General features: G+C 52.9%; 1 protein-coding gene across 1 annotated transcript in view; it reads left to right on the plus strand.

Annotated features, from left to right (window-relative positions):
* The first annotated feature begins 11,708 nt into the window (after positions 1 to 11,708).
* The window catches only part of MAFB (v-maf avian musculoaponeurotic fibrosarcoma oncogene homolog B), a 4,160-nt gene continuing 3,680 nt past the window's right edge, over positions 11,709 to 12,188 (plus strand). The window contains exon 1 of the mRNA XM_010829238.1: positions 11,709 to 11,803. Coding sequence (XP_010827540.1) covers positions 11,709 to 11,803 — 95 coding nt within the window. The remainder of the gene's footprint in view (positions 11,804 to 12,188) is intronic.

Genomic DNA, 12,188 nt, shown 5'->3' on the forward strand with positions numbered 1-12,188 from the left:
TTTGAACCCAGTCCTCCTGGCTCAAAGCTCACGGAGGGCTGGAAGTGATGCCAGCACATCTGCCATGACTGCAACCCCATCTTCCAGATAAAGGAAGAGAGGCTCAGAGAGGGGTGGTAACCCAAGGAGCTCACACAGCCTTGCCTACAGCTTGGGCTACAGCACAGGCTGGATCTGTTCCTCCTGCAAGCTAAGAGGAGGTCCCCTGAGGGGTCTCCTGTTGGGCTGTTAACGAAGGCCAAGACAATGGTGAAAGGTGCTCCTGGCGCCAGGGTTGGTTGCTCCCCTGCTGCCTCGAGCCCTGGGCACTCGCTCAGTAATGGACTATGGCTGATCCCAGGACTGACTAGCAGCCAGCCTGGAGATCCTTGCGGGAAACCTGGAAATTGTGCCCTCCAGCCTGGAGACAGTGTCCCTTTTGGGCACCTGTGGGTGGGGAGGGGGCTTCTGGTTGTCCCAAGGTGGGAGTGCCTCTGAGCCCATGGGATGAGGGGAGATGAACTATGTCCCCTCCTCTCCCCACCCCAACCACGGGGATGGAACACTAGATGAGCCTTCCAGACTGCAAAATACAGAAAACTGTCAAAATGCCAGCTCCTCATTTCCTTTCCCTGCTGTCTCCCTGTCCTGCGCTCCTGGCTGGCCAGCATGATAATCTGCACCCTTGCCAGGGTGGTATTGAAACCAATAAGAGGGTTCAAAGGTGTCCTCAAATACCAGGCTGTGATCCCAAGGTGAGCCAGGCCACCATCACTCCCAAGACAGAAGAGATGCCTCTGAAAGCAGCCTGAACACAGCACAGGCAAGGGCACAGAGGCGTCAGCCAGTAGGGAGCTGCACAGGGGAGAGGAAGGGAGAGCTTTAGGGCAGTGGGGCTGGAAGGGCAGACCTTGAAAGCGAGGCCAAAAGCTCAGACTTTACCTGGTTGGCACAGAGATCCACTGATGGCCTCCAAGGGAAGGCAGAAGAGAGAAACCTGGGGACCACCCAGAGTCCTGGATCTTTCTTAAATATGCCAAGCCAGGTGACAGGCAAATACAAAACGGGAGCATCTGACCTTTTTCTAGGACACCCAATATTTATGTGCTTTGCTCATCACCCAAATTTTATTCATTTACCCAAAGAGTGCAAAAAAGGCGCTTGAGGAAACTGCTATAAATCTAGTGCAAGTCACCATGGTAACCTGATTAGCAGCTAAATTAAGTTCATGATTAAGAAGAAATAAATAAAAATAACTCTCCTCCTTGGCTGGGGCTACCCACTGGGCTACTGGCGGCTGAGCAGATGCTGAGGTCTTGGAGGGCCAGAGCCTGGGCCCTCAGAGATGATTGGGCCTCGGTGGGAGGGATGGATTTACTGCAGAGAAGCTGGGAGCTGACATGAGGGTTGATGAGGCCCCTGGTGGCCAGGCTGGGGAGTGCAGACTGTACCCCTCAAAGCTAAAGCTATGGGTCTCAGGAAAAGGGGCCCATATCCTCCAAGACAGTCTTCTTGATGCCCTGGACCAGTCTTCATGTATCAGAGCATCCTTTCTATGTGTTGTCACCTCTCCAGTTCTCGGTTCCCATGTTCTGGTTGTTAGGGACCCCAATATGACTTAGACCTGGTTCGGGCCCTGGGCAATCCTGGTTTAGATGGTAGAAACAGATAAAACAGGAACTTGGGACACAGTGTGATAAACGCAAGGGTGGAGGTCAATAAAATGTACTATAGAATAATGGACCAGTTGGGGGACTTCCTGGAGGAGGTGATGCTGGAAAAAAAGACATATGTAGCTGCTGGAGAGTGCCTACTTCAGGTGAGCATTCTGGGTTTTCTGTTTGGAGCTGATTGGCAGGATGTTGGTACCCCAGCACCAACAAGGAATGGGCTGGTATTGTCCCTGATGAGACGTGAGGGGCTTTCTTGGGGGCTGGTGCAGTTAACACAGCTCAAGGATCAGCAGAAAGAGAGATATGGGCTTCCCGTTTACCCTTTCCAAGTCTCCTTCTGGCCAAAGCAGCCTAGCGCAGTGGTTAGTCAAACAGACTTTGAATCTTCTTCCTGTCCCTTGCCTCTGGCAAGTGATTTTGTTTACTTGAGCTTCAGTCTCAAGGTCTATAAAATGGATGGAAAGTGAAAGTCGCTCAGTCGTGTCTGACTCTTTGTGACCCCATCGGCTACACAATCCATGGAATTCTCTCCAAGCCAGAATACTGGAGTGGGTAGCTATTCCCTTCTCCAGGGGATCTTCCCAGCCCAGGGATTGAACCCAGGTCTCCAGCATTGCAGGCTGATTCTTTACCAGCTGAGCCACCAGGGAAGCCCAAGAATACTGGACTGGGGGTGATAAAAGTTACTATCTCATAAGGTTACCTTGAATTACTGAGATGATGCAGGCTAGATGTGGTGTGGCCCCTCACAGGTAGAAAAGAGTAAGATGCTTGCTGCTGTTAGTTTCCTGCCCTGGGGAGGTCTTGCCCTGATTGGGAGGGAGAAGGACGATGTGGTGGCCATAGAAATGCTCTCCTTAAGTCTCCTTCAGGAGAGATTGCTGCAGGGAGCAGGGGTGACTGACAGCCCCAGCCTCCACCCCTCCGGGTGCTCAAGCTGAGGTTACATTTTCCTCCCCATTGCTGTCAGCCAGTGATGGAGCTCAGGGGTGATGCCGGCTGGCCCTTTCCTACCAGATGTGAGGCACTGTCCCAGGAATGCCCCACCAGCCTGTGAACCTTTTCTAGAATAGGGCTGTGGTCTGCACTCCTCCCCTCTCCTGCCCTCCCTCCTCGCCCCTCCCCTCTCCTACGTGTCAGGTCTGCCTCTGTCGGAAGCTCCCCCTGCCTCCTCCTGCTCCCTCATCCTTCACAGGTGTGTCCCCAGTAAACCTCTTGTGTGTCTAATCCGACAGTTGTCCCTTTCCCCAAGGACCCAGAGGGTCAGGGGACATGTCCCTCCCAGAAGTGGGTGCAATGGAGATAAATAGGAGACCCAACAACAGGTCACAGGGGTGCCTATAGGTGGGGGGTCAAGGCCTTCAGGGACTCCAGTCTCTCTCCATGTCTTGCTTTCAAGCCTGTGTGTGTGCGTGTGTATGTATGTGTGAATGTGTGTATGTGTATATGTGTGTGCACAGTCCATGCTTCCATCACTGCATCGACCATAGCATAGTGAAAAAAAATGTTTTCACCAGAAGATGAGCTCCCGTCTGTCCCCCGACTTAGTCCTGCAGAAGGCCTTGTGCATGGTAGATGCTCAGTTAAAATAACCTGAGTTTCTATGGGAGCTCTATCTAGCCTAAATTTTTCTTTGAACCAATGTTATTTTCATTGTCAGGTATTTTGAATCCCATCACACTCGCTTATTTAAGCTCTTTTATCCTTTGTTTTTGTGACAAAGCATGTATGCATTTGTTGTTTAGTCGCTAAGTCATGTCCGACTCTTTGTGATCCCATGGACTGTAGCCCACAAGGCTCCTCTGTCTATGGGATTTCCCAGGCAAGAATACTGGAGTGGGTTGCCATTTTCTTTTCCAGGGCATCTTCCAGACCCAGGGATTGAACCCACGTCTCCTGCATTGGCAGGTGGATTCTTTACCACTGAGCCACCAGAGAAGCCCATCTGTGTGTGTGTGTGTGTGTGTGTGTGTGTGTGTATTAGTCCCTCCGTCATGTCCGACTCTTTGTGACCCCATGGACTGTAGCCTGCCAGTCTCCTCTGTTCATGGGATTCTCCAGGCAAGAATACTGGAGTGGGTTGCCATTCTATTCTCCAGGGTATCTTCCCAACCCAGGGATCGACCCAGGGTCTCCTGAATTGAAGGCAGATTTTTTACCTCTGAGCCACTGGGGAAGCCCAGGACAGCCACACAGAAAGGTGACAGCAGCCTTGCCAGCAGAGCCTTTAACCCGTCCCTCTGTCTCTGCTGAGCCCTCGGCCATTCCCCTTTCTAGAAAGGAACTAAAGGAGCTTGGTGTCTCTCAGCTCAGCTGGACAGGATGAATCTTCTTTGGGTCCCCTCCTCTCCTCCCACCTCAGGCTCCCAGCCTCAGCCGCCATCTCTCCCTCCCTGCTCAGCAAGATCAGGGAAGCTGCAAACCAAACCCTTACATCAAAAGGGAACTTGAAAAATACTTGGAGCAAAAACTGCTAACTGTGCATCCTTGCTCCGTGCTGCCTCTGATATTAAATCAGGAAATGGCACTGAACAGTCGCTCCAAACACAGAAACAGGGTTGTCAACACAGAAACCAAAAGCAATCTCTAATGGGCAGAGGTGAAAGGGACCTGGCGTGGGGCTGGGATGGGGGGCTGAGACCGAGGGAGGGATCCCTGAGCCGCACTTGTCCATGCCGTTTCTCCAGCGTCTAGAATGGAGCCAGACTCCCAGTCCTGGGCACGGAGAGCACCTTGTCTCCATGAGAGATAAATAAGAAATCAAGCATGTTGTTTAAACCTTTGGGATGCTCTTTTTAATTTCTACAGATATTTACTGAGTGCCTATGATGTGTCCAACAGTGAAACAAACCAAAAAAAAAAAAAAAAGCCTCCCCATTTGGATGATCTTCTAGCTATGACTGGAGTCTGACTCTGGCATGGCACTCAAGGCCTTTCAAGTGTTGGCTCCTGAAATAGCCTCTCTGAAATAGCCCACCAAATGCCTGAGATGGTACCTCTGTTCCATGTCTTTGTTTGGGCTAGGCCTACCCCTGGATCTCCCTGTACATCTATGATACATTTCTGCTCAGCCTTCAAAGCCTTAGTTAAGTGCAGCCTTACCAGCCAACCCTTCCCCTAATCCCCTCCAAGGGCTCATTTGTTGAGTATATGCCTGCATTATAGATGCATCATCACCACACTTCTCCATCTGCAATGGCAGGGTTTGCAGCTCCCTGGAGGGGAAGAAAGAAGCCATGCCCATTCCTTTGCCTCATCTCCCAGTACTAGTCACAGAATGGACATAAGCGGAACTGAGACAAAAAATGAGAAACTGTGATAAAATCCATTGGTGGTGTGGCTGTGGGGAAACAGGTTACTTTCATATATTTCTGGTGGAAAATTCCAAAGGGCCAATCTTCTTAGAGGCTAATTTGTATGTTAACATTACAAATGTGGTCATCTTTCTTTCCATCCAGCAATTTCATTCCTATCTATTGCAGAGAAACACTTGCACACATGCAAAGAGGAGCATGTAAAAGCAATTTGTTGCAGCATTGTTTGCAACTGTGAAAGATGGAAAAGAGCTTAAATGTCCATAAATATAAGACTGGATAAAAAACTACAGAGCATCCATTGGACAAATTGTTGTGCATTAGTTAAAAAGAAAGAAGTAGATCTCGATGTATTGACAAAGAAGTTGCTGAGTAAAAATAAAAAGTGAGTGGTAGCTCTAGACATAGATGTTAAAACTACATTGTTGCATTTTTTACAATGAGAAAGTAGGCTTGTATATCTTGTATAATTCATTTTTGAAAGAAGAAAGGGAAGAGAGAGATGGAGCAACCACTGTCACTCCTGGCTGAAATAAGCATGGGCTCCGGATGCAGTCAGACAATATTATTCCTTTCATCAGCCCTCGACAGCAGTTTTCAGCCATGAGAAGGTGCCACACAACTTCCCCTGTGCCCAGAAGCTTACTCTCCAAGCTGATGAGAATGTGGTGGGAAGCTAGAGTCCTGGACTCCTGAAGAACATCCAGGTAGAGGAGATGGGAAGAGGGGAGGTCAGTGGGATGGAATCACTCAGATCGACCAGATTTCTCCTGACTTGGTCCTTGCTCTAAAGAGGAAGGGTAAGGATTGGTTTAGGAATGATTGTTAACTATGGGAGAGGAGAAGGGCATTCAGGAAAAGCCCGAGGGTTCTGAGATATCATATTGCAAGGAAGCATCTGTGTTTGTCTACTTGTTAACTCCCTCCTTCTTCCTTCCCTCCTTCCCCCCTTCCCTCATTCTTCCTTCCTTCCTTTTTCTCTCTCTTTCTTTCTGTCTCTCTCTCTTCCTTCTTTCTTTCCGTTTTTCCTTTCTTCCACAACTGTAATCCTGTCCCTCCTGGTAAGAGACCTAGAGATAGCTCCATCACAGCATTTTTCTCTAGGATCTCATGGTCCAGTTCTACACAATTTCTCAAAATGTGTTTCTTGGACCTCAAACATCAGAATCACCTAGGGAACTTATGAAAATGCAAATACCTGGGTTTCACGTAGACCCATAAAGCCAGGCTGTAGTCAGGAATCTGGGTTTGCAACATGTTTTCTCAAGTGAAAGACATTGGGTTGAGTTGACCGAAGCCTCTCCTTGACCTTCCTGGTATTATCTCCTAAGGCCTAGCTCAAACCTGACAACCAGGTCGTGAGGTCAACCCCAATTCAGCTAGGAGAGGGAAGGAATCGAGGGGGGCCCTGCCACGTGACTCTAGTGTGTCTATTTCCCCCAGAGTGACCAAAATCTTGCTCTGACTCCTGGACTTGTCTCTCCACCACCATTCCCAGCTGCATCACAAGTCCCTCTAAGGTTAAGAGCCACAACAGACTACCTTGTCTAAGGCCTTCAGAACCAAGGGACTGGCTCATTTTTGGCAAGGGAATGGCAAGTGCAAACGCCTGGTGGAAGACAGAGCTTGGGCTATGGCAGGGCTTACAGAAGTGTACTTAGAGCATTTGTGGGGCAGTGGGGGGGACAGGTCCAGTGAGGGATGAGGTGGGAAAAGTTGGCAAGAGCAGATAAATCATTCAGGGCTTGAAGCCCATGCTAAGGAGTTTAGTTCTTTGTCCAAGTGTCAAAGGAATCTGTAATTAAACCCAGGGGAGGGGTGAAGTTAGAATAATCAGATTCACATGAAAACTGGTTCTACTACACTGTGGAGAAAATGAAAGTCTGAGCCAAGACCTCTGTAGTTATCTAAGCAAAAGCTTGGATGAGGGTGAAGGCATTGGACAGAGAAACTGAGGTCTTAAGCGATGGTTGGAAAGTAAGGGATGAAAGACCCAGCTCTGGAGAGCAATGATGAGGCTCTAGAATCTCTAATGCTGTCCTTCCGGGTCTTGGGGAGGGAGTGGGCAGGGAGGAGGCCTCCTGGTCCTCCTCACTGGCCTTAAGTGACAGTGAACTTCGAGCCATCTCCCCCCATTCTGCCACCACCATAGGGATGGATGGATGGGGGCTGACGGCCAAACAGGCTGATGGTACAACACAGGACAGAGGTAGGATGAGGGATCAAGGCCATGATTAGAGGTCAGGCTGTCCTTTACCAAAGGACAGGAGCTTGGAGAAGACTCTGCAAACTCTCTCCCCTTTGGTTTGTATCTTGCCCCAGTTTCTAACTTCCATCCTCCAGCCCCATCCCTCAGGGAAGAGGGAAGAGAGCAAGAGTGAGCTCAAGGATGTTTGCCATTGGCCAGAGGACGGACATGTTCATCACTGCCTGGATAACTGAGCTCTCGGCAGAGACTTGGTAAGGTCTAGAGGCTCAGCCGTGACCTGAAAGGAACCACCAGGTCTCTGGGAAGCTGGAAATCCTGACCCAAAGAGCAGCTGAAGAACGGTGCTGACGCTGCGTTCCCGGGTTGCCACCCAGTCGAGGTCAAGACCACGGGCTTCCTAGTGTTTGGGGTACTGGACTCAGGGCCTGAAGCTCCAGCTGGTCACCTCTGTGTTGCTAAAGAAACCACTTACCTCTCTGAGCCTCCTTCCTTGTGTAGAGTGGTGATAATCCTCCCCATCTCCAAGGGCAGTTGTGGGGACTGAACAAGTTGATAAAACTCTTTGGACACTGCTATACATCTGTATTTACCTACCTGCCTACCTATCTCTGTAAAACAAGGATAATCATAGTCCCTACATTATAGAGATGTGAGGACTGAAGGAAAAAGTGAAGGATAAAGGCTTTCAGAATCTCTGTACACATGGGTGTGGATATTATTATTAAATATCCCATCTATACTGGAAGCTAGTGGGGCTTCCCTGATGGCTCAGTGGGTAAAAAAATCTGCCTGCAATGCAGGAGACACAGGAGACGTGGGTTTGATCCCTGGGTTGGGAAGATCCCCTGGAGGAGAAAATGGCAACCCACTCCAATATTCTTGCCTGAAAAATCCCATGGACAGAGGAGCCTGGTGGGCTACAGTCCAAGGAGCTGCAAAGAGTCAGACATCACGGAGCAACTCAGCCGACATTGGAAGCCATACTGCCCAGTGGTCGTCTAACACAGTGCTGTCCAACAAGAAGAAGATATAAGCCACCGATGTAATTTAAAATCTTCTAGAATTCACATTAAAACGAAGTAAAGAGAAGCAGGTAAAACAGTTTAAATGATAAATTTCCATTCCCAGCATGAGTCTGGGTCGTGGGGGAGTGAGGGAGTCCCTGTCCCTAGGGAAGGAAGCTAGGAAAAGGCTCTGCAGAGTTGGGGTAACTCTGGCTTCTTATTGGAATCCACTAAGTCCTTTGGATGCATAAGGCCACCAAGACCCAGAAACCCAAGAATGCCTTTTAGGAAGCATTGGGTTGGAATTCAATGGCCACTGTGTGCAGCAGGGAACAGTGGCAACGACAGCTGCCTTTGGGAAAGAGGAAGAGGAAGGGAGAATTATCTGCTACCTCTTCTTGGAAGCCAAAGACCTGGGGAAACTCAGAGGGAGTGCGAGCGAAGGACTCTCCTCTTTCCAATGGGCCTCGAAAAACGTAGGGGAGATTTCAGGGCTCCTTGGAAGAGACAGGTGATCCGATATCTGGGAGATGCAAACGCAGAAGGCAGAAGCCTGGGCGGAGGGGTGGTCTCCTGACTCAGGTACCTCCTGGGCACAACGCACCTTGGGAACACTGGCTTCCGATTGGCGACCGGGATGGTACAATCTTGCAACCTACTTGGCACGGAGGCGCGGAGTTGCCGGTTCCGTGATTCGAAGCATTCCCTGTGCCGGGCTTCCCTACCCAATACACACACAGACACACAGACACACACACACACACACACACACACACACACCCCTCCCGCACCGCCTCCTACTGCACTCAGGCACGCACAGAGACGCCCACTCCCACACCAAACACCTGCAGCCCTCTGGAAATCAGTGTACGGTGCACGTTGGGGCTGAACGCGGCTGCGGGGAGTGCCGCGCTGGGTTGGAGGCGCACTGGAGAGCGCGCGGGCCACTCTTGGGTTAGCGGATGGGTTGGGGAGGGGCGGAGGGAGCCGCGCCGAGAACCTGGGACCCGGCAGAAGGCGGTGGACATGCAGTCCCCTTAAGGAATAACTTTTTCGCCCATCCCCACTCCGGTGCCCGGAGGCTCCGCTGTGGCTCGGACGCGCACAGCCTCCTTGATCACCATCTGTAACCTGAAGAATCCCAAGGTGGTGCGCTCAGAACGCATCGCTCCTGACCCCACCTGGGGTGGGTAGGGAGAAGGGGGTGAAAACTTCAAAATTAGAGTTTGCGGGGTTAGAGACAGCAAACTGTTCAGAAGAGGTCTCTGGCCGCCACCAGTCCTGCTTGGCTTTCCTTCAAAAGAGGCTTGGGCTCGGCGAGCGCATTGCTTCTGTGTCTCCTGGCCTCCTTCCCTTCACGTCTCCTTCTGGACTCTCCACTAGTCCCATCAGCCCTTCTATTTTATTCCTTTCTTTCCCCCACTCCCTATCCCACTCACCTTTCAGAGATGGGGTGTAGCCTCCAGGTACGCCTTGATGGGGATCCCCGCGCGCTGATCCCAACAACCCCACCCCCCACCTCCCGCGCGCCGGGTTCGGAGAAGGGGCACCCGCGTTGGCTGGCAGGGGAAAGAGGCCACTAGGATTTGGGGCGCCGCGACCCCGCGGCAGAGTGCAGCAGGAGCCAGGGTGGGGAGGCCGGGCTGCCCCGTGAGGTCGGCTGCTCTGCATTGGCTTTCACTCCGGAGTAACACGACGGTCTGCTTCACTTTTATCCAGTTTCCAAGTTTTTGGTGGAGGTGGTTGGGTGCAGGGTGGATAGAGGAGGGACTGGGTATTGGGGAAGGTGGATCTTAAACTGTACAGAGACAGCTAAGCCAGAGCCCAGGGGACGGGAGGGACCGAAACGGGAGACAGAGGCTCAGGGACAAAGAGGAACGCGACCGCCCGGACAAAGCCCGAGTTCTAGACGCTTGGAGAGCGCGCGGGATGACCGTAAGCGAGCAGGAGGCTAGAACGCAGAGGGCTGCGGGGGAAGGAATCCTCGGGCCTCGACGTGGGACACTCCTGATACTCAGGTTGGGTCCTCGACAGTAAGGGTCAGATAGACCCGAGGGTCCACCAGGAGGGCCCAGACCGGCCGGGCAGCCTCAGTGCTCTCGCAGAAGGCCAGAGTGTGCGCGCGAAGGAGGGAGCTGACGGACAGGATCAGTGGCACCGGGAGAGCCCAGTGCGTGTGTCCGGCTCTGGCCGCCAGGAGCCTGAGCCATAGTCTGCATAGATCCGAGAAGGCCGACCCAGTGTAGCCTCGAACAGTCACCCTACGGAGCCGCGATCTGAGTGCGCTCTGGCTGCAGGAGAACGAGGCAGGGACCCGCAGGGTGCGTGTCCGGAGCGCCCACCTTCGAGCAGGGGCTGGGCAGCGGCTTGGCCCGGACTCTCCTGGGAAAAAGCCTAATCGTTTCTGCGGAGAGCATGCTTCGCGTAGAGGACTGAAGACTGGCTCTTCCAGCATTACAGCTGCTGATCCAGACCTTTCAGTCCCAGTCTTAGTTCAAATATATTAATTTTATTAAAAATAGGCGGCCCAGGGTCACACCTCACTCCAGTCTTACCGGGGGCGCAAGAGAACAGAGTTTTCAAAATTGACTGGAGGCAAATATTTTACCTTCGCACACTTAAAAAACCACATCTGGCCGTCGCCGCATGAGCGTGCACACCCGATCCTGGCGTCGGTCTTGCGGCGGGGTGGGGTGGGGGGAACGGGGATCCTGCATAGGCGGCGGCCAGGACACACTCACCCAGTGCGCGCTTCTCCTGTCTTTCCCTGCACTCGCGCAAAGCCGAAGAGCAGAAGGCGACGCCGGAGGCGGGTCGTGTCTCCGGTTACAGCGAATTCGCGATTTATCCGGCTTCTGCGCCCGGGCCGGGGTCTCCAGAGCTCATATTTCGGGCCACCCTGTACCCGATAGAGAAGGTGCGCAGCGCTCAGGCACTGTATGGATGCTTCAGTGTGGTGCGCTCAGGGGTCTCCGTCTGCGCTCGGGGTTGGTTTCTCATCGGACAACCCTGGGGCCCCTCGCAGTGGCGTTTCCGCTTTCGGCCATCCTTCTAATTCGGCCTAGGACCTTCCCGTGCAAGGAGCCGCCTCCAGGCATCCCTCCCTGCTCCTCCGACCCCTGACCCCCGGAGCTGGAGCGCGAGTTTCATGAGGGGAGATCAGCGCGGAACTCGGGGCTGAGTCCGAGGACCGAACTGAGGACCTGTGTGTGGCTCTAGAAGAAACTGTCTTGGGCTCCGGTGCACACACAGATTACGTTCCGGGCCGCCTTGGGTTGGGCCGGTTGGGAAGACCCAGCTAGGTCCGAGTGGTCAGTCTAGCCTTCCCGCTGCGGGCCCCGCGATTCGGCGCGTCTTTGCGCACAGTGGCCACTTGGAGTCGCACTTTATGCCTGTTTGAGCCTCTCCTTCTCCCGCTGACGCCGGGATCTGCTTAATCGTTACAAAACGTTCAAACAAAAACAGGGCCGGTTTCCCAGCAGCCGGGAGCCACCCGGAGCACCGTCCTGCACTGGCCTCAGTGCCCAGCATGGAGAACTCAGTGGATTCTCCGCGTTTGGCTGGGGAGAGAGCGTCGGAACCTTTGGACCAGTTCTTCCCCTGCTCCCTTCATCTCGTGCATTTGTGGGTGGGGTGTGTGGGGAACCGAGGCCGATCTCAGGATTCGGCCACCGCACCCGCCAGGAGGGGGACGGCTCCCGCTTGGCCTCGAGGAGGGTCCCCTGAGACTGAGTTGGATTTGAACATAACTCGTGGAGTCCCAACCCCGCCACCCTAACACACAAATATGCGCAGACCTGCAGAAACACAGCCACGCACTGCACACACGCGGCCGCTCGGCACACGGAGCATCTCCCACCGAGCAGGGGACGTTTGGGAACAATGGACTCGAGAGGTGTCGTCCTGGCGCTCATTCTGAGCCTCTGTGGCTTGGGGGACACGGGTTGGGGGAACCAAGGGTAAAGAGGGAGGACAGCGCGCGAAGGAAGGGGTGGAGGTGGCGGCCCGG

This window comes from Bison bison, unplaced genomic scaffold (assembly GCF_000754665.1).
Source record: "Bison bison bison isolate TAMUID 2011002044 unplaced genomic scaffold, Bison_UMD1.0 scf7180017864500, whole genome shotgun sequence".
NCBI lineage: Eukaryota > Metazoa > Chordata > Mammalia > Artiodactyla > Bovidae > Bison > Bison bison.